Here is a 25,889-nt window from a genome sequence, read left to right on the forward strand (position 1 = left end):
TTCAGTCCTGTTCAGTTACAGAAACTGGCCTAGATACTAGGTGACATGAAGCAGTGTTGGCATATTGCTACCTTAAAATGGTAGGTGCCTGATTTAAGCCAAGGAGCTGTTAGTGTTACTGCTGGGCATATTTAGTTGCTTACACTGCTTAGGGTGGCAGGAGAGCAGCTAGAAAGAAAAGGCTAGAATTTTCCAGCAGCAGTCTGGAAAATCAGTTAAAAAAAAAACCCAAACCTCAAAACTAAACACATTTTCTTCTGTTCATCATGTCTGCAGTACTAAAAGATCTCCTATTCCTCATTTGTGCTGGAGGCTTATGAAAATGAATTGTGACTTACATGGTCAGCAATAGTCCGTCCCAGCTTGTCCATCCTTGACCCAGCCTCTGCAATCTTCTTGGCTGCACTAATCACATCTGACGTATTTTTCAGTGGACCTTTACCTCTGCAAAACAGAACAGAGTCTACCTTCTAGCACCAGAAAACTGGAAGAGTGCACTATATATTGCTTTTCTTATTCTGTTCCAAACAGTACTGGAAGTGAATCCTCACCCAAACTGCATGAAAAAGGTTGCACAGAAATAGGCAGGTGTAACCATTACAGCACCTTCATTTTGAAGACAGTTTCCCCCTTCCAGCCCCTCCCCATATTTAGACTAAATCTAGGAATAAAACCATCTTAAATTTTACTGTTTTAAGAAACCTAATGATGATAAGAGATAATATTTTAGAAGACGGACTTGCAATTTTCATGGAATGCAACATCAAGTTTAAAAAAGTGTTGTATAAAATCTGGTAAATGAATTTCAAAAGGCATCAAAAAACCTCTCTTTCTTTTGCAAGTAACTGTACTAGGAACTATTTCTGCAGTATAGCAATATTGAGAAGCCCATAGAATTTAATGTTGTAAAGAACTGAGCAAATATACATATATATATATAAATTTATTTATTTATTTTCCTTGGGACAAGAATCACCCTTAAGACAGACAGGCAGGCAGGCAATAACTGCTGCGTGTCTACAGATCAATTTAAACAGTTATTACCACCCAGTCACTGCATAGTAATGCATCTCCTGAGCTAATACACAGGCTTTAATAGGGTAACATTTAAAGGAAATCATAAGTAGTAACACTCTTCAGAGTACTTGCAAAATATTTCATTGAAAGATCAGCATCCCAGCCAGTTCTGAGAGAAGACGGTGTGTGCACAAATTAAAAAGACTCACCTGGTGAAGTCTGTCATTTCCATCATAATCATACACATTTGTTTTGCCAGAACAATTATATCGTTACCGCTGTCATCCCATTTCGATACTTCAGCATCCAATTTACTCTTTTCTTCCTGGAAGCTTGCGACTTGCTCAGCGATCTTAGCTTTTTGCTCTTGAGGGAGCTGAGCCATGATAGCCTGAAAGAGAGTTTTCTCACATTGCCTTATGCCGCTGCTTGTAGAAGGCTTTTTGGAACCTTTCACTAATAACTAATTTAAGTCATGTAGATGGGGGATAAAACTTTCATAGCAATCCTCTACCTAGAGGCTTTACAGAACCATTTCCTTCCATTTTGAATCAAAGTTTATGCTCTTTCTTAAGAAAGAGTGCCCAGAAAGCCAAGTTGACACCTGAAACATGGGCATTTGCATGATAAAACTGTTAAGACTCCAAACAAGTTTGCCAGGTATTACTATCCCTCAAAGAAAAACTGCATGAAGAGGGGGAACTTGCCTTTTCTATAAAATTTAAGAGTTTTGAAAGGAAGTTCCACTTGGGTATCTTTCAGCGTTGCAATGCGCAGAAGAAGTATTATGAGTCTCTTTCCTGCAAAAAGCTAGATGTACTATTTTGAAACACGCATACTGAGGAAAGAGTAAGTGAAAATAAAGAGTATGTGCTTACTCCTGAATAAAATCTATTAGACTAGGTTTACAGCCTGTATGAGACTCAATGCCCTTGCCTTCACGTAAATACTAGGAGCATTCATGCCTCCAGGAGCAGGTGAAAAGGAGTCTTCAGTAAAAAAAAGCCTCTGGCAGCAGCTGTGCTAAAAGGTAAATTAGAAATGTCTGCATTTAAATAAAAGGGGGAGACAGATAGAGGAATAGACAGTGCTTGTACAAGGAAGGAGAGCATAAAAAATACTCTCAGTTAGTATAATTCCAAAGCCAAGGTGGCAGAAGTTTGATAAATAAGGCCTAGCTACTTCTTGCCTGGTTTCAGGCTAGAAGAGCCTCAACAAAAAAAATCTTCCATGGCACTTTCCCAAGAGTGTAAATTGTTATCGATCCAGAAGGGGACATGTCAAATAAAAACAACAGGTAAGGCCTGTTTTTCCTTCAATGTACTGATTTTAAGTTTTCACCTATTAATGATTATATATTGCCTATCAATGCTTTCATTTTTAACAGTCATAGGAAAGGCAGTTAGTTTAAATTATTTCATTTTTGAGGTCCTGTCAACATTGTCTTGATAAATGCTCAGTGGGCAAACACACACCAACACATGCATGAGAAAACATTTTGTAAAAATTTCTTGCCCACAAACTTACTATTTGCCTGTTGAAAATAACATTAGTATGATGGAATGATTTGCCCCCCATCTCCCTGCAGAAGCTCACCTAACTAACTGGCAGTGCCTACAACGTCTGCGATATCAAAGTAGTTCATCAGTATTAAAAGGATTTTGATCTTTCAGAACATCCAATATAAAACAGAGATGTTTCTCACATCCATCAGACCAACACATGCTGCATTTCACTTAACCTCCTTTTCAAAAGAAAACTGGAAATAAAGAATGCCAGTTTTCTGATCCAACACTTTCACCACCACCCCCAAAAAATTTAACCTGGATTTTCAAAGCAAGTTGAACTGTTTCTTGCAGGCAGGTCACAGTTCTATAATGCTCAGATTTCTTCCTTACCCTCGCACTTTGTCCAGCAATGAGCTGATCATCTTCGGTCTGAATACTTGTTCTGCTTCGGACATCAAAATCCTCAGTCTCAAAGTCAGAATCATCCAACTCTTCAGGAGTCTGAGGAAAGAGTAATTCAGTCAGAGTTAAACAACAGATTTCATGGCTCAAAATCAACAGGAATATTGTTTTTCAAGCAGAGAGAATGGAAATCAGTGAAGGTAAAAATTATTCAATGTTTCCAACAAAAAGGTAAATACAGGGACTGCATCCAGCTTGTGAACACCTATGATTATATATGCTTGGCTGCTCATGTTAAACACCATAGGGATCCCCAAAATTACATACCAGTAACTAAACATCTGAGATTTGTCAGGACACTAACACACTCAGGATTTGAAACACAGAAAAAAAGTTTTTGCAAAACGAACAGGATTTTTGCAAGTTGGTTAAATGTAAAAGCTTCACTTGAGATTCTGAAGCTAAAATTACACAGCTTTAAGGCCTGGTTCAAAACCACAGACATCGTCTTTAGCACAATTATGAATCAAAGCATTGACTAAATTAACAACAGATAAAATACACCAAAATTTATTCTTATCCCCCAGGAAAAGCTGAAAATTTTTAGCTAGTAAGGGCCAGCTTTTATGCTGTAGGCTAAACACATCTGACCTAGTTCCTGCTTGCCTAGGATTTATTTTTGCTACTGCCAGTCTATAGCTGGCAAACTTTTTATGAAGCTTATCAATTTTAAACAGCGTGTTTGTCAAAATACTATGTCTTTGCCTAGAGTGGCACTTCATGACAACTTCGGAGAGCTGGATCAACAAAGAACTTCACCGATAAATGCAATAAATTGTGATTAAAAGGTAAGATGCAAATAAAGTCCCTGTTCTTCAGGTTTCCTCCCCATGATATGAATTTTACAAACTTGTTTTCCGATACAGACATCTTGTGATACAGTTAAAATAAAGATGGATACACAAAAGAGCTGCCAAAAAGCAAAGGTGAGTCTGGTGACAATCAAGACCTAGGGTATTTTAGCCCTCTCCTCTTCTCCATGCCTTGAAGAACAGAGTATATCCATAAAATCAGTATAAGGACATATACTAAGTAGCTCAGTGTATCAACATTTAAAAAATTAAAGAAAAAAAATTAAAGAAAACAGTTCTGCTGCACCTTTAGAAACTGTTTATGATTCTCAAGCCCCCTTCTCTGCCCATGCATCCCAAGGCCCAAACAACCTAGGGCATACAAAGTGTAATTCTGCCTTTCAACCTGCTATCAAGGGCAAAAACTCCTCTGGGGGCAATGAGAGATTGCCTGGGGATCAGGGAGGAAAGAGCTTTACTTCAATACCCTACAGATATAGTAAGATTTTAGTTTTGAAAATACATTTCATAGACACAGAAATCAGGTGTTTCAGTGACACTTCCTTCTGGTTCCTGTAAAGAACAAGTAGTGCCACCAAACAAAGTTTCAAGTGCATCAGTGTATTTGCCCCAGCCAAGCTTAGCAGCAACCCCCTGCGAGCGTGGTTACTCCTGTGGTCCAGTTTGAGACAAAGCCCTGGAGAAGTGGTGGCTTGTTATCTCCATTTGTGTGGCTCTCTTATCCTAAACACATTATACACCTTACAGCCCTTTGGACAACAAATATAAACATTTTAACTTTTTTATAGGTCACTGATGTGTCACCAGTGAGCTGCCGTTAGCTACTGGCAGCTGCAATAAAGCCGTGGCACCCTGACATCAGAGATGCGGCACAAGGGGAAACGTCAGGATTCCTGGCATTGCCAGCTCAGCTAATTACTGACGACGTGGAATTGGCAGTCATGCCTTCATGTCCTGAATAACAAGGACTTTAGCAGGGGGTGAATCAAATTAGTTTGTCTGCATAGCAGGGGAGCATTGATATCTTCATCTAACATTGGTTGTCTATAAATCCCAAGCTTAAGTTTGAAAAAAATTATATGGTGAGCACATAGGTGGTTGTCAGCTTTTCTTCTGATTTTCCATCTGATTCTTTGTCTTAAGCAGCAAACATGGAAGATAATATATTAGTAACCATTGCAAAGGTTACTATAATCACATATATTCTGGGGCTGTATGTCCTTAATTTACTTATCACCAAAATGCATCTGCCATGGTTACCGTTCTGAAAGATGAAGACAGTTTCTCCACAAAGCATTTATGTTTGAATCAGAGGAGTACAAGGGGGAAAAAAAAGGCATAAAACCCCTACATTTGTTTTTGCTGTGTCTGGCTCCTGTGCATTTTTACCATGCTAAGGTTCAAGAAATATGCCCACAGGTCAGCCTCAACCAGAACTTTCTTTTCTGCATCCCTTCAATCAACTGCAGGAGCCCTTCTGCGTCTTCCCTGCACATCTCCTACCAGTCTAATGCTGCCTGACCTACCAGAAATTAGGACTTCCACATCACACTGCACCTGAAACACGCAAGCACAGAAGAGACAAAGCCTCTATAAACTGGTCCTTGTTTACTGAGGTTAGCCAATTAATGAATTACATGCTCTAGGAACTACAGACTGAACTCATCTAAACCTGTTTTTGACTAACTAGCATTAATTCTCAAAATTTACTTAATAAAGAGCCATCAGGTTTTATTTCTAAGCTCTCAAACTGTCAAAAAGCATCTATAGTTATGAATCCACTTGCTGCTGTTAAATTAAAGGTCACTGATTTTAGCACATTAACAAGCAAGGCATTAACATGATATTACAAAAGATGCGTGAAGGGTATTTAGCATCACAACTCTGGCTATCATTGATGCTCAGATCTGTTTAATGAATTTGAATCAAAACGTACTTCTGAAGTACTCCACAGAGCAATTAGCAGTTTTTAAGACTCAGAAGGGTAATACGAGCTAAACGAAAACCTTACGCTGTCTGCTCTCAGCAGAACTGATGCCTGTCAGTTCAATAAAGGTGGGAGAAAGCAAGCGGAAAAGCAGAAACCTATTTAAGTAAGTTACGCTCACCCGAATCATCAGTACAGCTTTCCTAATATCTCGTATTCCATCGTACACCAGTCGCGAAGCATCGATAAATTCGTTTTCATCCATTGGCTGAGCAGGGTCTGAACTCAGTGCTTCCACAGCAGCTTCTACTTGCTCAGTAAACCGCGGCATAACTGAATTAAGAACATAAAATAACAGTCAGTCCCCACCCCAATGCCACTTTCTGCTATGGACTCCTGTAAAAGGTGCCTCATTGTTAACTATCACTGGAAGCTGTGCAGAGATTCCATTTAAATTCAAAACATTCGTTACAGAAGGACACCGATACTGTAGCTCAAATCTTAGTCCAATTTCTGTTTACTCTGCTACTATTTGTTTTTTTTCCCCTTAGACAGTGAAAAGTTGATCACACCCTTCTAGCGGACAAGGAGAAAACACCTGGGGAAGCAGTTAGAAACTATGGGATAAAATATTAAGCATTTGTTTAATGTTCCCTGCAGATGTGCATTATTTTTTTGGGAAAAAAAAAATATTACTACCATGAAGCTCAAGTTTAACAAGGCACTGGAAGAGCGCAGGTTGTACTGCTGTACTTCAGTGAGTCACTGCACCCCAGGAAGAACATCACTGAACCATTTACAGTCTGTTCATTTCTTCAGTGTCACCCTTGAATCCTCATCAAAGTAATTAAAGCAAAACCAACAACTAACAGTTGGCACAACACTCACTGAAGCAACCGGAATAATTTCTTACCCTATATGGATGTTACCAGCTAGTTCACAGGAAACACCCTGATTTATTGTTTAGGTGTGGGGGACTACAACATACAAAATGTTTCTTTAATAGTTATAAAGATATTTTATAAAATTTACCCTAAATTATTACTCAAAATTTACTCTACTGGGCCAATATGGCAGAAAACTTCTTCCTGGATCCTGTACACTTACTTGCAGGGCCTGGTACAATACTGCAAGATGATCAGCATAACTTTCAAGCCCTGACTCACTGTTTGGGACTCGTTCCCTGGCGTTTTAGCTTTCTACAGCTCAGTCAATGACAGCAAGCACACTCAGGGAGACCTTGTGCACTGCTGAGTTTTAAGCCAGTCAACACAGCAAAATTACATTTCTCATTTTGCGACAGGTCTGCAAATAACTCCCACTAATTTTCATTATAGTATGTAAATAGAGTATTTAACAGATTTCACAGGTACATTAGTATCTGGTTGCCCATGCACTTGTAAGCAATATGAATTTAGGGCTCTTGGGAGTTACTGACTCTTACCTGTGTTGGACAATAACTTCGTTGCTTCCAACACCTTCTCAGTGTAGACTCCAGGTTCGTAGTTATCCATTTCAGAAGTGACAACATGAATGACTCTAGCAGCACGTCCTCGAATTGCACCAGCTGTGCGGTCTAAACCATCAACATCTTTTTCTTGGAGAGCAATGACACATTTGTTTACATCTTCTAAAATATGATTCTCTGGTGGTAAAAGAAGGAGGATTTAGGTGGTAATATCTTCTTTTCTGTTGCAGTCATCAGCATTGCAATTTCTCAGTTTGTGACCTGCTCTATAAAACCTCCAGCGTGATGCTGTAAAGCATTAATTTTTAAGCTTGCTACACAACCAGCAAACAGCTGCCCTTCCAAACTAGGTGTCAAAAAAATACATCAGTCCATCCACCTACTGGCATCCACACTTCTTGCCCCCGTTTGTACTCGATTTTACCAACAGAAAAGCTGAGTTTAGCTGAATTCTCCCCTAACGTGTTTCCTTCCATATTCCTACCCTGGACTGCCAAAGCCCTTATTCCAAATATTTGCAAACCACTCCCCCATCATTCCACGTGTGTGGGGCAATGAGGCACCTTTCCCAGCGCCACACCTAATCCACTCAATGCTCTAATAGACTAGGGAACTTGTTGCACGTTTCTAGCTTCCTGCATAGTGTTTTCCTACAACCACACACATACCATCAGAGACTATTAAACTGTTAGTCCTCCATTCAAATTTAAGACACAACAGATGCGGTGATTTATGCAGAAAGTGTTCCAGTGGCAGAGTACTCATTGCCTCTTAAAAAAAACAAAAAATAAAGCCAAGACCTCCGTTTGTAATTTACTTTTAGAATATACATTGTCTTTTTTATACAGAGATACTTTCCCCCATTTATGAAGTCCAACAAGCCCAAAATGAGTAAAACCCCTAAGAGATTTCTGAAGATGCCTAACAAGGTTGGGATCCTTATTTCGGGAAACCTGCCCAAAAGGTCTTCCAAACCCTGTTAAACACCTCTTTAACATAGCAGTACCAACGCTTTGATATTGCCATCCAACATCAGCATTTGGGCTGCTTGGTAAGAAACCAACTTGGAAACATTTCTGCTCTGTCACTTAAAATAGTTTCCAGCGTTACTTACCATTGACTTAATCATGCTACACTGCCAACCCATGCCACTGAAGTGGCTTTTATTCCCTATGCAGGTAGTAAAAGAGCCATTTTGCAAGAGTTTGTAGAAACGAGAAGCACATAGAGTTGACTGATAGAGGATTTGTATAAACTGGCTGAAAGGATTGCTGCTGGAAGTGTTACACTTAATTTACATAAAATTAACAGAGCCAGGTGCAATATTGCAAGACTTCTGTAAGCAACCTGGACAAAAAATACACTTGTGAAATACCTCTGAAGCAACACAGCCTGAACAAGTTCAGCTGAGGGCAGAATGTGGCCCCTAAGAGAGAGAAGTGCAGGTTCATTAGCGATTTGACAAGTCACTGAGTAGGCAGCCAAGGTACAAGAACTGCAGCAAGGAGCACACCGAGTTTCGGTATTTAAAGCAAGAGACAGACATCCCTGCAAGCTGCAACAGTAAAAAGAAAAAGCATTGGCATCAGGCCAAAACACAGACTGTTTATTGCTTGAATTCCTTAACGAATAAATTAAGCCACAGACCATTTAAAAGCCTCTTTGGATTATACAAACTTTAATAAAAGGCATGGACAAAATGAAGATGAATATTAAATGCCTGCTGATCATTTAATGTCTTTTGCAGATGCGAAGTGGCCAGAAAGACACTTCCAGGGAAAGACAACCCCTGCCACGGGGAAGTCTGCAATGGGCCCCAGGGAAGTATGGGACTGTCAGGTGCTTCCACTCTGGTTATACTCTCCAGTTGGATGATAACAAATAAGATTTGACACTGTTCTCTGTGCATGTACATACACACAGTGCTACCTGTCCTACAGGCATATGGACCACAAGTGTCTGGCACAAAATGCCATCTGCTGAGGCCAGGGTGGCGGAGCCCCAGAAATGCTGATGCACAGGTTCACCGCCACCACCTTCGGGGACGTGATAATGCCGTCCTGCATCAAAGCTAACAGCCTTCCTGTTGCTGAGCAGGAGAAAAATCTCACAGCAATAGAATATAACATAGGCAACGGCAAAGGGATCTTGTCCTACCAAAATAACTATAGCGAAAAAATGGTGTGGTTTGGCGACAAAGACATTTTTCCAATAAAAATGATTTTTAGAGCAAACAAGGAAATACATAAAACTGTGAAAAGCTAACAGAATTAGAAGTCCCCCACGACTGTCAATCCTCAATCCACCCCCACCAAACACCTTCCATCTCCACCCACCTCCCCATTAAAGGGATTAAGAAATCCTTTTCCAAACACCCCAAGAAGCCTGCGAGGGAGTCTGGGGGCTACAGGAGATCAAAACCAAAAGAGCAACAGTCAGGAGATAAAGCATAAATATAACTCCGCTTCTCTGCTGTGTCCCCTATGGAAGGTCTTAGAACAATTTCCATGCTGGACCTTCTCTTGACAAGGGACACTGGAGGAACCAGGTCAAGCAGCAGTGTCAGTAGACATGGTTATGGAACAAATACTTGAATGTTCATACACTTGTAAATACAGTATCCATCTCATAATGAAGAAGGACAATCATCAGGCCCAGGCAACATTCATCTTCAGGCTCTTAAGATGAAATAGCTCCACTGCGATGGGCAGTCTCTCACTTAAAACTCTGTCAGTGGCAGAGGAACAGAAGGCAGCAAATGGAATGATTTTTTTAGAGGGTTTCAAAGGAGATGCAGGTAATTTCAGAACACTGAATTTGACAATTACACGGTGCTATCAGCAACTGCTCTAAAGAACAGAGATAGTGGGCACACAAACATTCCCAGAGTGCTTAGGGAAGGCACTGACAAGAGGGATAAGAATTACAGAAGGTACAGAAGAGCTTTGAAACGAGGAATAATGAAACAGGCAAAGACTCTGCAGTCAAGAGATGACTGACTAAGCATATGACAGAAGTCTGTACATTTACAAACAGCATGAAGAAAGCGAGTAGGGGAAAAAACCTTTTCACCATCTTCTACTACAACTTGGGGCATCAAATGAAGCAAATAGGTGACACTGCAAAAGTGAGGAGGTTCTTCACCCAGAGCACAGTTAAGCTGTGAATTTTGCACAGGATGATGGAGATGCCAGCGGTTTATAATGGTCAAAAGAGCAACTAACACAAGCTTAAATGAGAAAAATCTGTCAAGGACTGTTCAGTAGATAGCACCTCTGATGCTAGAGCTCCCTGGGCTGCAAATCACTCATGGTTGGGAGCATATAGGAAAGATCTTTAGGCTATAGGACTCCTCTGCTATTAATCTCCTGTGCCCTGACAATTTGCCACCGCCAGACCGTTGTCCTAACTCAACAGGGCCCTTCCGGTGCTATGCCCTTCATAAAATGTTGTAACCTGCAAGCTTATCTGCAACACTGTGCATTTAAGTACCCTTCTTCTATGATACTCTCCTATTATCTAAAACCAACACCTCTTTCATCAAGTGTTTACTTGTGGATAATTGATACAATTATGTAGCATAAGGTGAACAATGAAGCATATACTTCATGATGGACAGCAAAGCACGTTGTAGGAATATATACACACACACAAAGACTCACAAAAACTCTTTTAAATTCTGCTTACTTCCCAGTTAGTAACTGATACAAACATCCTAACAGCCCCAAACGGAGCCTGGTATAAATCATACCCGTCACGATTTTATCCAAAGAGATGTTTAGACTCTTAGCAGACACATTGGAGTTGTAGCATTTCTAAGGAAAACATTTATCAAAGTTCAAACAAATGACATTTAAAACAATATTTATTGTTTTAATATTTTTCTAACATCTCTTTGATAACGCAGCACATACATATAATTGCTGAATGCACTTGAGCATCTGAAGTAGTCTCAAACTACAGCATTTCCATGGCATCATTTTGGGTGGCAAGCACGCACTAGAGGTGAACTCTCTCCTGAGTCAGCCTGCCACCGCCCCAGAAAAGAAACGTTCCCTGCTTATTGCCAAGCCCTTGAAACTCTTCAGAGCAACTCAGCAGTGGGCCAACACCATAACCTGTCCCCTCAAAAGCAGAGTACCCATCTCCTTGAATGACCTATACAAGGATGCAGACCACTCAGTTCCAGCGGCTTGACCCATTTTGAGCCACACCTGTAAGTGAAATACCGTAAGGCAGCTTTATACAGACTGCATTTTCACAGACTAACAGCTTTTTCTCTTTGAAATGTTTTGTACACTTGTGGGCAAACTGCAAGCGGAGTCATGAACTGCAGTACACAATTCTCTCTAAATATATTTCCCCAGAAATAGGCTCCTCACAGCTGTGCAATTTCAGCTACTGCTGCAACGATGAGGACGCAGACAGATACAAAGAACTAGGACATTCAATTGCCTAGTAAGTTTATGCTAACTCACTGCAAAGAAAATTTTTATTCAGAACGCAGGGAACCACAATACAACATGTATGATAATACAGGTGACTCATCATAGAAACACTACTTGGGGTTTAGGGTTTTTTTTTGTTGTTGTTGTTGTTGTTTTCTTTTTTCCAATTTAAAAAAAAAAAAAAGAAAGAAAGAGATGGTCTTTTAATTCAGGACCTTAAGTTTTCATCTACATTTTCTAGTTATGTTCACCTGGTACTTCTGACTCCACACATTCTCCTGTGAAATCTCTCTTTACAACTGGAGTTTTTAGGTCATTTGAGATGACCAAGCCTGTTTGCACCAGGAAAATTAGACCCTCAGTTTTGTAGCGATAATTTGCGAACGCTATTGCAGACAAAATTCACATGGTTATATCACTATGTTCTCTGACCAGAGCAGAATTAGAGGATGTTAAAATAAAAATGCCCCCCCTCATTTCTAAGTCACTACAGCTAATAGTGGGTCTTTATCAATGATGCTGACAAAATGGACTACCTTGGCAAGCACTTTGCCAAATGGAATTATTAATCTATTATAATGATCTAATCTTTTTAAAAAACTTTACTAAAGCTGACATGGTTAAAAATATTCACAGAACATTCTCTGTATGAACAGTTGTATTTTAATTAACTTGTATGACCACAATTTGATGTTCATTTTTGTTTACATAAGAAGAGTCTAAGGTGAATTGAATGATCATCTGTTTTGTTAGTTCATAACTTGGACATAAACATATTCTATTTCCCTCAATGTTACCAGTGAGGTTTGTCTACAGTAGCTAGATGGTAATTCATCGGTAGTTCAGCTAGCAATTCAAAATCTTGAGATGTAAAGTGTCTTTCACTATGTTTAAGCTGATCTGTCTACTGACATGTAAATACATACATTCATGCATGCACACGCCTTAAGTGCAGTGACAGGTTTCTCGAGTACCTGCTGAACTAAACTATTGCTGTTTTCACACTATAAAAATACCTCTTCTCCTCATGCCAAGATCTCCTGCTCTATTTTCACACCTCACTCGGCAGAAGATGACTCTTGCCAGGTGAAGTGTACCAACACCATCCCCTCCAAAAACCTGAGAAGACTCCAGAGCATGTGTAGAAATCACTTGTTTCCATGAATAAGCTCAGTTACGAGAATGATTATTTCTGAAATCAAACCCCTGATTACCTGATACAGCCAGGAAGTCATCAATAGAAGTGATGTCATCAACAGCATCTGTCAGCACGCGGACTTGCTTCTCCCACTGCTCTTTGAAGAGATCCATGTTTTCTTGAGCCAGCTTGCTTTGAGGTTTAGCAGCCAGAGCCAGTGCAGCATTAATGACCTATAAAATACCTCTGGATTTTTAAAACATACCCTTAATGAAACAATTAGTTTCCATATGTTTATCCAATGAGTTCAACAGCAAACAAAGCAAGTTTAATAAGTTTTCAGGAACTTGATGTTTAAACACAAAAGTGTTTTATTCTGTTGCTCTCACATCCAACTCATACCTGCTTCCACATTTATTATGGTTAGTTATTACAAACAAAAACACTTGGCAAGTATTCACAAGAGCTAGCTTCACCTTTCTTTAACAGCTCATGTTAAAAAGGTGTTGCTTTCTCAGTGCAGGTTGTGTTGTTAAGTATTTTAGGCAGGATGACATTTAGTACACTGGAGGCTGCATTTCCTAAGCTACTTGCCAGAACCTGAGAAAAAAGGTCAAAAAAGGATTAATCTTACACAGTCTAAAATAGAAACAATATGCAAATACAAAATTAAAGATAAATTTTGTATTTACCTTCTTTTCCTTAAAGCTTTACTCTGTACTTTGGCAGTAATTGTTATAGTACCTTGAGATTTCTGTTACAGCTGTAGAAGAGGCAGATTAGCCCAGGAACAGGAGGAGAGGATACTATTTGATGCTCCTCCTGAACACCCCCCTACTAGTTTTCTTCAAACCTTAAGACTAATTTACTCCAGATCCTTGTTTTTCTAAGCAGAAGAAATGCTACACGTACTGCTGGGTAACTAAGTTTATGCTGTGCCAACTAATCAGTCAATTAAATGACCAAAAAAGCTTCTTTGGGTGTGGGGAAAAAAAAAGCAATCTCAAAAGCCTGCTTGTGTTCTTGCTGCACTTTGCTCCAGCAGAATGACCTGGAAACATGCCAGGCATGAGAAACCATCCACAGTCAGACCAACGTGACAATCCTAACTTTGTTTTCAAGCACCTGAGAGTTAGAGCTAATTATCTTACAAGTTCAACATATAGTTTTTCTTCTCTACTTTAGGACCGTATTAATTTCACAAAGTTGCCGAACAAAACACGCAAGCACCAGATGTTCCCGGTTTTCCAAAATCTACTTTCTCTACTTGCTTCATTTAAAAGCGTCACAAAGCATTTAAAAAAAAATATATAAGTCACTGAACATGGAAATGATGGTGATGTCAAACATATCACAATGGCACTGAATGAATCGGGCAGGAGAAGGAGGCTGATTCACCCAAGAGATGCTAGAAGTTAGCAGTGACTAAGGAAAATCCACAGAAAAGCTATACTGCTCTCCACGCTACCATCCTGACTCTGGAGATGGAGGCTGCAAGTCTGGGTCACAAATCAAAATGAGTTTGATGGGTTTGATAACACAGAAAAATGCAAGAAACAATTTGGCATGAGAGACAATCTGTTGAGGAGACCTGTGGGGATGAAACATGCCTTTGAACCTTGGCAATAATGAGAGTATCCCCGTCCTTCACAAAGAACGTGGGGTCCTCTGCTGCTTCCCCTTCCTTAAACCAGCCACTGAAGTCACACCGTCTGTGTAGGCAGCTGCAGTAATCAGGATGTCTCTTCAGAGACAGACCTGCTGCCAGCCGTGGTCCACACTGCTCTGCTACCCTCACTCACGGTGCCTGTTAAGATCATGGTTCTCAAGTCCTGAAAGCCCCCAAAAAAGTCATGTTTAAAAATTTAAAATCAAACAGAAATAGAGGTTTTTGAAAAGGAAACCTGTCCTCTGCTCAAAAGCTCTGCTTCTGAAGTCTAGCCACCGCCATTTATTGCCCTAGTCTGATTGACGTAATGAATTATCCACCTATCAATCAAAATCTAGATATCCAAAGTTTTATGAAGATGAATCCAAATAACAAGTGTCCTGGAAACAAAAAGGGTGAACCAGACAATGCTCCAGAAATTTGTTCTCAGCTTTTATCCTGCTAGTAACTGTAACTACCGAGACACAGAAGATGGCGATACCAAGGGTCAGGCCACTTTCTCCTGCTCTCTTCTAGCTGCCTTGGCTAATATCAGATATGAAAAACACACTTTAAGCACTGAGACAGGTCAGCATTAACGTTGAAGAACATATGGCCTGTGTACCTGCGTGATGTATGTCTGGACAGCAGCATCTGTCTGAACAATTAATCTTTGTCAACAGCACATGTCCAACCCCAGATGCCCACATTAAGCAACTCTTCACATGTGATGGAAGAGCTGTCACACAGGGCTCTGCAAGTACTCAAGAAACTCAAAATGGGCATCATCACCAAATCCAAATGCAGGAGGCACAAGCTGCACCATCATCCTCCCAACAGGCAGCTTGTCCAACTGAAAAAAAGGAGATTTTTTTTAATACACTACAACAGCAAAAACACATGGCCAAGGCAAACATATTTTTAAAAAATGGCCAAGCAAAACTACCATGTAAGATCTCCTTTACAAGCAGATGTGTCTTTCATTTGGAAAGCAGCCAGTAGTGCTAGAGATGAGGACAACCTGGTGGGGAAATCAATGGCTATCAAGTGTCACTGTGGAGCTAAAGGCAAAACTACAACTTAGGAAACCCACACAGGTACGTGTGTGCATAGGAAGAAATTCAAGACAGCAGATACAGCTCAATAGTCCTTTTTTGTAGCACATACTCTATCTCCACGTGCAAAGTGGTCACAACATTCAGTTTTAGCAGGGGTGATAAAACCCTTCACTCTATGCACAGCTTAGCATTTATGTGGGCAAGGTATCCTGGACCCATCTCACACGTCTGCTTGAGGTAATGCTGCAGGGATTACTGACGAAACCCTGCAAATTATCTATTCAAGTAAATATGCTCTTACATAATGCCTGGTATCCGGTACAGAGTGACTGATTTTTTTTTTCCCCAACAGATGCTTAGATAGACATGGGAAAAGGACAGGGATGCTGGATCTTAAATAGTCTGTGTATGTAGCAAGACTATGATTCCTTTATTATCTAAAAAAGAACACTTGTGGGGGAGGGGGAAGGGACTGATTAAAGTACACTATTGCTTCTCCAAAAAACATGAAGCATTGGGCAATTAATTTAAAATATGAGTAACTCTTACAGGAAGGAGATGTATATATATATATAGTTCAAAAAATAGGAAGAACATGTCCAGACTACCTGAAATGTAACTGCTTCCATGTAAAACATTTAGCAATTTCAAGGAAATATTCTGTATTTCAGAGCTTTTCAAAATGCTGCCAGAGCACTGTGATCACAATGACTCACTGAAGTCGTACAAAGAAAAGAATCAAACAGGGACATTTTGAGACTATCCAGAAGGAAATGAAGCATGGCAAGAAAACACACTATTTTTATCGGTGCTTTGTTTCATGTAGCAATTGCAATGTTCAAGTCAGACAGCCCAATGCTCGATAATGTGGTTCCAGCAAGTTACTTGGAGTTGCTCTCCTCTACCTCGCAGCTTCCTGCGGCAGCAGCCAGGACTTGGCAATGAACGCTTCAAGATTGGGGACGCCTAGGATTCAAAAGACTTGCAATTGATTTCTCAATCCATACCTCAAATCCTCTTCTGGTGTCTTTCATGGGAAGAACCTGCTTCTTTTTTCTCCCCCCCCCACTCCTCCAACTGAAACTAAAGGTGTCAGACTGAATTTATATATTTATACCTTTGCAGGGCAGGACTCCCCAAGGTTCCCCGAAGAGCTACTTCTCCCTGGGTTACAAGACTGCGGCTACTTTGCCCAGAAGCTCTTTTAAAAAGCACAGCTATTCCAGGACAGAAAACACCTTAACCTTAGATATACTTTTGTGTAAGCTAAAGCCATTGGGTCAGCCAGAATTAATTTTTTTAGGCTTAATTTAGCATGGCTTCTAGCCTCATCTTTATAGCACCTGATCTGAAAGACTGATATAGAGGCTAGAGGAAAGCTTTCATTCACAGTGGTGTTCCTACAAAGAACAGTTGGCTGGCATAGCCAAAGGAAGAAACAACACTTGGGGGAAGAAAACTATCACCTATTTATTTTGCATTGCAATCCCTACATGTTGTATCTTTTAATATAGTCTCAGTGCACACAATGTCTCTAAGCCACATAACTCTCCATTTCAATGGCTATAAGCACTTTTTATTTTTTGCCTCAGTCTTTTTGATAGGGACTTTTTTCTCTTTACAGGAGACTGTTCTTTCTGCAGCTGGTTTAGCCTTGCCCTGCTTCCTGTAGTATTGGTTTTAGGATGCTACTGTGACACAACAAGGAGTTTTTCAGTTTCAAAAGCTCTAAAGCAAACACCCAGTCCTCTCCCCTCTCCTCACTACACACCTTTTCTTTACAACCAAAACATCTGCAGTTCCTAAGTAACTCACTTGTTTTTTGTTTTTAAATAAAGATCTTGATTTACCAGCTTTCTTGTGGCATTTGAGTAATGAGTTGGAAAGTAGCTCCATGGCCTTCAAATCCAGGATAGTTTGCATTTGTTTAAAAAAAAAAAAAAAAAAAAAAAAAGGGGGGGGGGGGAGGTGGCACTAATAAAACAAGCACACACCCATCAGCTATCACCTCAGGGGCAGAGGAAAAAGGGACACGCACAAACCAAGCCCCAGCTGGGATGCGAAAATCAGTTTTATTCTGGAGTATGTGAAAGGGAGCTCGTCAAGCACACCACAGGATCGAGTTTGCTTTGGGGAGAAGATCCAAGAACAAGCAAGGGCAGAAGCAGTGATCTCAGCTTTGCCTTTTGGAGCAACCTCAGCACAAGGCTGAATGGAAGAAGTCTCTTATTCAACCTGCCAAAACTGGTAATTGCACCACGCAGTGCCCCTCATTTGCTCGATTTTATTCCTGCCTCACAGAGTCCTCTGGTGATACTGAGGGCTAGTTGTAGGGTAGAAGCAAAAACATGATTCACGGATCACAGCCTCCCAAATGATCAACAAATGAATTCATGACTTCACCACCAAAGCTGCCACACCAGCTGAGCCCAGCCAGGACTCTCCCCTTGCCCAGGTGGATTTTAATGCTCATATTTTTCTGTATTAAAGAAAGCATAGCTTGCTTACTGGCAGTTTGTAAGAAGCTGCTCATAATTTAATGTTACATATGCCAGATGCCAAAGTCACCTCCAGCATTCACACTACTCATGTCTCCTTCCCTGCTCCTGACTGCATTCTGCTCAGAGTGGAAAAAAAAGTTCATAAGCAGGACATTTAAGTCACTTCCAGTAACCTCCAACCCCAGGTTTGCATCGCACGTCTACGTGTGCTAGCCCTCCACATACTTCAATATGGCAAAAATCACTCTGCAAACTCTGATGAGCTGAAATGCCTGGAAGCAAAACATACAGGAGATTGTTTTGCACTTTCACTAGCTATAATAGCAGTGACCAGCAAGTGTACAGATGCTGATGCACCAAAAGAAGGAGGAAAGGTTTGCTTTGATTTCCAATACTTTGTTCCAATGTATAAAAGGTACTTTGAGCACATTCCTTTTCTGCAAGTTACGCACAGAGTGACTGCAGGCATCTCTGCAGAGATACTTCTCTTGTTGTTACAGAGCTATAATGACCCACAGATACGCACTTTTACTGGAATAACATGACCTTTTCCAGTTTAGCATATACTACTGTCAAAGTATTTACTATGTGCATATTGTGTACAGATAATTACGCTATCAACTTCCCCATATATGGAAAAAGCATTTTCATTTGTAGCTGAGGACTGATATTATAGTACCAGTTAATGTAGAAGCTGCAAGAATTTTGGTGCTGTTTGTTTTGATGTCCATTTGTGTTGCTTCATTTTGCATTTCACTGACTTCAAGTGCTGAAGCTTTGAGGGTTTCAGGGACTCTATGTCTCTTCCGGACGCTGTTCAGCTACTGCACTCCACAGATCATACTACGCCTGTGATGAAAACATACGGTCCTTACACACTAACATACCTCCTTCTACAGAACTGAATCCCTTTCTCCTATCTTTGCTTCTTTTTATGCATCAGTAACTGCTTGAGTTTCTAATACTGTTTCTTTGACGACCACTCCTATCCTGTGCTGGCTCTTCTTCACAGCAAGCCTGCATGATACAAAACTGCAACCCAAGTGTTAAGTTTTTAATGTAAGGATTTCTACTCAATGCCAATAAAATGCTTCAAGCACCTGTAATTAAACAGTCTGGAGATAGATCTGCTAGTTAGCACATTCAAAAAAAATCTGACAGTCTTTCAAAGAGAAGAAAAAAAGGGGACAATTGTTCAATGTTAAGTCTTTACTGCAAGAAAAATGAAGTTATCTTCTTCTCCAACAGCCACCAGGGAACTGGCAGTAATTGGGGACTGAAGGAGGAGAGAAAGTCTGCCCGTCACATTTGGGTTCGGTTGATTTGAGGGGGTGGATTGGAGGGGGGGGGGGTTGTTTCTCTAAGATGCTGCAACTTTTAAACAAAAGTTTTCATGCTATTTGGAACCTCTACATGGGATTCCTTATGATATGGTATTTTGTCTATGTCAGTAGGTGTGATCAGCATATGTAACCATCTGCCTCATCAGAAATCTATAAGCAGCAAATTGCTTTTCAAGCATTTCAAAATTGGAATATAAGGATATGGAACAGCAATTATTAAAACAAGATGTTAATATGAGAAGAGCCAATTTATTTTTATAAAAAATGTGATTTAATCCAAGAATTATCTGGAGTCTGTTTAATGGGCAACACTCACTTGACTGTGCAGGGGACGGTGAGCTACGTCAAACATGCTGTCTGTGCTAAGGTAAGTATAGATAGAGGGAGCACATAAAGGACAGGCAGAGCCGCTGCCTGGCAGTGTTTCTAATGAGGATGGGCAGCAGAGGAGAAAAGCAACCAGCACTGGCTCAGAGCAAGCCCTGCCCTACAGATGGGAGAACAGGTCCAGTATGTCCACACCAGGGAAGTGCAGGTCTACCCTGCTCCTGCAACCCACTTCCCAGAAGATGATCAGTCTGAAGGGCAATGGGCTCCAGCTTTTGCTGGCAGAAGCAAACACCAAAACTGATGGAAATTCTAATCCATAATTATTTTCTAACACTCTCAGCCTGACTGCAATTTGGTTAGAAGTCTCTAGATGAACTTCACAGAGGCTTTAAAGAACAAGAAAGTCAACATATAACTGGTAACAGCTGCAAGTGACAGCAGACTGTCACATCAAAAGGCTGGAGCAACACTCTTTCCTTTCAAGAGCTGTACTGGGGCATTTTCACTGTTGCTTTCTGAACACCTACAGCTTGTATGATCAGAAACGCTCCTATGGTTAAGCTTTCTTCTCAGACATCTTTAATGCAAAATGCTGTTACAAAACAGCTTTTGCAGGCTCCCAAAGCAAGTACTTCTTGGAAACGGAACTCAGAAGCCAGAGTTACGAGCAAGGATCCAGGTTTTAGAGTCGAGATAAACAAAATCTTTCGCTAATTTACCACTGGCAAGCTCTGTGTTTAGCAAGAAGGCAAAGAAAACTTCCCCCAGCACTCTGCTAGGCAAATGGAGGAACTGCCAACTATTCCAAGCATTTCAAAGCAGTACTTTTCCATTTCCATTATGAAAGACATCTTAAATATTTTTTTTTAAAAAAACAATGCTTAACAGTAGTGATGGAGGACTTTTGTTCCTTCATCTTAACCCACCATAGACTGGTCTGTTTCTCCTACCACCTAGCAAGGCATGAAGCTGCAGGACTGCAAGTAGCTCCTGTGAGATGCTGGACAAAGTTGTCTCACTTTGATATACAGACTTTCAGCAATGCACGTCCTCAAAAAAAGAATGCAGGCAGGCTTGTAAGTCAAGGCTTCATGAAGAAAAACACCAGTGACCCCTAATGCTGCCTTATTTCTCCTCTGTAAACCCAGACTAACACAAGTCACCCAGTTGGCTACTGCAGAGCATGCACAGCTCTTCCTAATGGTTCCTTCTGCACCATCAAACGGGAGCTCTAAATATCACATTAAGTCTTCAACTTTGCATTAATTTCTGTCTTAATTGGCTGGGGACTCACAAACAGGAAGGATGATGTTACTCTTGAGGAAGAGCTGATTTCCAGTAACATAGCCACACTAAACAAATTTAACTGCTGGCTTTTGTAGAGAATTTTCAGATGAAAAATTTTCCACATCTTTTTCCTCAAAGAATTAAATTTCAAACCTGAGAACATCTGCACTTGTAGGTGACACTGGCAACGACTGAATTCTTGTCTGCATCAACAAAACTTCCAAGATTTCCCTAACCAATTTGAAGTGTTGCATGTTCCTTTCTCCTGCTGCTGGCTCAAAAAGGCTAGTTATGGCAAGGGACCGAATAACTGCTCTATTTGAGATACAGCTTTTATAATTAACTCTACAGATTGATTTCTGCAGAAATCATTCTTTAACCAGGAGTTCCCTACTCCCAGAATGGCCTCTACTCAGCTAAGCTATTTAAGAGGTTACCTGGGACTCAAGTGCATTAAATTTCAGTTTCATCCTTTCAACAACAGCAATACCTTGAATTAAATTTCATACATCGTATTTCCGTGTGATATTGACATATTCACTTGAGTTTCAGGGAGTATTGTAATTACTGATTGACTTGACTCATTCCAAATCCAGCATCTTCCTGGAAAAATACCTTCTAAGCAAAAAACAAAAAACCTAAAACCCCAAAAAACTACCACCAAAAAACCAAACAGATAGCGTTGGATTAAATCTGTATTTTATGCCTAAGTCACAACTTGTTCAGCACAGTCACCTGAAAGGATTCAAGAAGCAGCTGCGAATCTCATCAGCAATAAACTTCAAAATAAACAGATAATTGTCTGAAAAAGGAAACGAAATCCCACTGTGCTGTTCTTTATATCTTCTTATATCTAGAAGCATTTAGAGATTATACAGGATAATCAAAGTTTGGGGACCATTCAGTAACTCAGTTGAGGAGGATGATAGTGTGCTGCGCCGCTTAGACTGGCACAAGACAAACTTTTGTCTTGTTAGGAGAAAACACAGATGCCATTTGTAAAACAGTTTAGACAAGTGCCCCTAATTATCTCTCAGGATTCACAACATATTTAAATACTCTTAGAGCATTAAAGAATCAACCAGAGAACATGTAATGTAATGTAACAGCACTCTCTCAAGTGCTATAAACATCTATAGTGCCATTTACTAATCTCTTGGCAACAACCCTGAAATTAAGGCAAGACTGTACAGTGGTGCATCTAAACTGCAGGCTTGGAAGTTCAGATATGTGACCTTTGTAAAGTCAAAATCCATCAGTTATAGCCCTTGTCCATTTATAGATAATCAAAGCTTCCTGTGTGTTAAATATATCATCCATAATCCCTGAAGTCAAAGGTTAACAACTGTACTTCAGTAATGTGACTACAGTTTGGTGACTATTGACTATAGTTTGTTAATTATTTCATGTTGACTATCGTGCTTATTTTATAAAGGAGTAGATTTATTTAAATAGGCAATTGTTGGAAAAGGAAAGATAGAAGAGTTTGAAACACACACAATTTCAGCAATGGGGAGGGGATAACACCCTCCCCAGACTTGGACAACTACCAGAAACATTTAGATTCAAAGAAAACCTAACTTAAGAAAGATTATTATTTTCAAAAGCATCAGCATTTGCTTGGAACAACATGCATTAGACACCCATATTCTTGGAGATAACTAAAAAAAAAAAAAAAAAAAATTACCAACCTAGCTGGTTACTTTAGGAAAGAGCAAGCCCTTATACCAGGTAAGATGTATTTTTAAAAGCTTTTTCTTCCACATGCTTTGTTCCTACTGTAAAAATTGACCTTTGGTTTTAACGAGCCATACACACCACTTGCCCTAGATGTCGGAGGCAAAGAACTGCATAGCCAGTGCGGCTGATGCACCGGCCTCAGGGTCTGATGCAGGAGTGGGAACCACAGAACTTCACCCCAGGGTGACAGAAGGCCTCCTAGATAGTATTTAATATTTTATGCTCAGGTGCCTATCTTCACCTGTTTAATAGGACTGTCACTTAAAAATAATAGAAAAGGTAGAATAGTCCTGCTCTTCACACTGTCTTCACCTATTCCCTCAAAATTTCCCTCCTGCTGAGGTGGGTCAGGTGAACATATCTCTCCTTTTCAACTGGTTTTAGAAGGACCAATACATACGGGAAAACCTGAACAAATTCCAAATAATCCTGAGACAATACACGTTGTTTTCATAAAATGCCATTTGACCAATTTTTTTTGAGTACATATTTTCCATTAGCTCCTCATTACCAATAACAGCTTATTTTTATATTATAGATCTGAATTTCCTGTTGCTTTAAAAAATGTAAATTACAAGAATTGACAGTGCACTGTAGTCTTCAGGGGTTCATCCAAGTATCTAGTTGTTGACATTCAAAACATCAGGGCTGTCAAAATGGAAGAGGGTAGTCTAGTGCTTATATAAACTTAATTTCCTTGTTTCCGTTAAAAAGTTATTAATTAAAAGGTAGTCTCAGCCAGGTTCAAACTCTTCAGGCACAGCCAGCTTCCTCTGATCTTGCTCTATCAAGAATATTTTTTTGGCATATTTATATTCTACTCAGAAAAAAAAAAAGTATGTACAATTCATCTTACAGTGTGCACAGGAGCAGTGGTAGCGTCTTCACAAGACATCTTCCTGCTACATGAATGTGCACAGTAAACAACAGAAGTTTCACCGGTTTACTCTCTTGCAGGTTACTAGAATACCCTGGCCAAATGAAATTAGAACTATGATGTAAAAAAGACCCATTTGTATCACTAATTACTTTGTCATGTATTTTAAAGTTTCTAAGTCTTGATGCCTACACTGCATTTCATTCTCTACATATATTAAGGAAAAAGTCAAGTTCTGTAGCAAGTCCATAGACAGCCACTCAGAGGCCAGAACATGTACTAAGCAGGACCAGTTGCCCAACTTATTAGGGTATGTCTTATGTTCTTATGCTTTTCATTACCTGGGGACACAGGGCTTCAAGCTGGCTGGCTGACATGCGAACCAATTTCACACCTTCCTCATTGTTCGAGATGGAACAGGCCAAGTTGGCAACCTGTGTCAGAGGTGGGAGAAAACAAAACACAACTGTTAGAACTAGGTTTTATTTCCCTCTGTAGGAAACTTTTTAGCCGCCCCCAACAGTGACCAGTAACCCGTCATGAAATACAAAGCATCCACATTCGTTCAATTTTAACCAATTTTGAAACCACTAATGACATCTGTTCCTTCTCTAGTCATAAAATCATAACACATCAGATCATAAAACCATAGTCATAACAGGACAGACAAATCATTGTTACCACTGATTCAGTTAAGTTCTCTCCAGTAAAACATACGAAAGCATCATTGGCAGCACTTGAAGTTACAGTTAAAAAGCCCATTCCCACTTGAGTGAGACAGCAGCAACCACACAATTAAAAAAAACAATCAAGTTCCCATGCATCTGAGAACTAAGTATTCTGATGTCCGTAAGCATACGGATGCTCTCTTTTTCTTGAAACATTTCTATATCCTACTGCGTGTGAACCCAAAAGAACGTGGAGGCTCATCGAGCAATTCATGTATGCAAGTGGTGCAGTGGTGTTGCAAAATTCAAGCTGTTTTGCTGGTGTTGCACAGAGTCCACCTCTGTGACAGGATACAGGGATTTGAATGCATTGGCTTAAACTACTTGATGTACTACTTATCTAGTCAAAGACTACAGTATCAGGCAGATGTTCCTCCAGCCCTCCATTTATGATGCGATTCATTGAATAAAACCATTTGCTGGTACAGGTGATCTTGAAGATCCATCCACAATTCTCCAAAATTTGAATAGCATCTTGTGATACTAAAAACTTTACTCCAAAACCTTGACCTGCTGCACAGCAGCATCCATAACTAGGTCACCTTGAAACAGAGGATCTTTTGTAAACACCTGCCTTTTAAGAGCACACAGGAAGGGGACAGCACAGAATGTTTTGGTAATTGAAGATATTCCTCATATCGGAGCTACTCTCAGGGGAAGGAAGTCTGAAGTAAGTTACATTTCTTAGTTGACAGGTGAATGACAAGCATGTTATTCTGAGCCATTTGAACACAGAAAGCTGTAAAAATAGCATGAAGTGAACTGAGATGAACACCGAGTACTGTCCTTTCAGAGACAGAGCAACCTGCAAAACCCCTCAGTAAATGTGCTCTAAAAGCATCACCACAAGCCAGCAGATGCTCAGTAACACCAGTGAACCAGATTTCTCCATATACTTTTCTCTGTAAGCTGGGGAAATTGCATTCTCCCTTTAATTAAACTATCCTGTACATTCATATACAAGTCATTTTGAAGTAGTATCTGCAGCTATATCACATGCTTTTCCCCCTTCCCAAGCCATTCCCTTACGACAGATGTTCCCACACAGAATACATTACTGTCCCACAAACCGTCAACCACATGCCAATATACTTGAATGCTGTTTTTCATTAAACCCATTATTAATTTTGGGACCAAAAAGCAAGTTCCCATTGCAAAGTCCTCAGCCTTTTCCTCCCTCCAGTTCCAAATCAAGTTCCAAAGGATACAAAACAGTGCGCTGTCAAGAAGAGAGGTATGTTTCCACAAGTAAACAGATGCAACAGCATATATTTGGATTAAAACAAACTGAAGTTGAGAGAAAGACTGTGCAGCATCAACATCACATAAAAAACTCTGCCAACTTTCAGAAATATTAGTGTCCTACTCCTCAACTTTCTTTTGCACTAGTCTTTGTAGACAAGACCTACATATTATGAGGTAGAGTTGCAGTAAGTCTTCAGTTCATTGCAAGGTCATGCAGCTTGCACCCAGCTTAGCCAAGGCTCTTTTCTCTGTCCTTTCTGTTACCACATTTGCTACAGTCTCCAGCTTAGTTCCTCTCCGCATGGCACTACCACCAAACAGCTGTACTCTCTATAATGCCCTATCAGAAAGG

The 25,889-nt window shown here is 40.1% G+C and overlaps 1 protein-coding gene across 2 annotated transcripts in view; it reads right to left on the minus strand.

The window, feature by feature from the left end:
• The window catches only part of CTNNA1 (catenin alpha 1), a 120,539-nt gene that overhangs the window by 11,005 nt on the left and 83,645 nt on the right, over window positions 1-25,889 (minus strand). For both annotated transcript variants that reach the window (XM_029997850.2, XM_029997851.2), the window contains exons 10-16: window positions 23,906-23,998; window positions 12,857-13,013; window positions 7,171-7,371; window positions 5,908-6,059; window positions 2,916-3,026; window positions 1,227-1,408; window positions 339-444 (exon numbers count right to left, since the gene is read on the minus strand). In XM_029997850.2, coding sequence (XP_029853710.1) covers window positions 339-444; window positions 1,227-1,408; window positions 2,916-3,026; window positions 5,908-6,059; window positions 7,171-7,371; window positions 12,857-13,013; window positions 23,906-23,998 — 1,002 coding nt within the window. The remainder of the gene's footprint in view (window positions 1-338; window positions 445-1,226; window positions 1,409-2,915; window positions 3,027-5,907; window positions 6,060-7,170; window positions 7,372-12,856; window positions 13,014-23,905; window positions 23,999-25,889) is intronic.

Source organism: Aquila chrysaetos, chromosome 22 (genome assembly GCF_900496995.4).
Source record: "Aquila chrysaetos chrysaetos chromosome 22, bAquChr1.4, whole genome shotgun sequence".
Lineage (NCBI taxonomy): Eukaryota > Metazoa > Chordata > Aves > Accipitriformes > Accipitridae > Aquila > Aquila chrysaetos.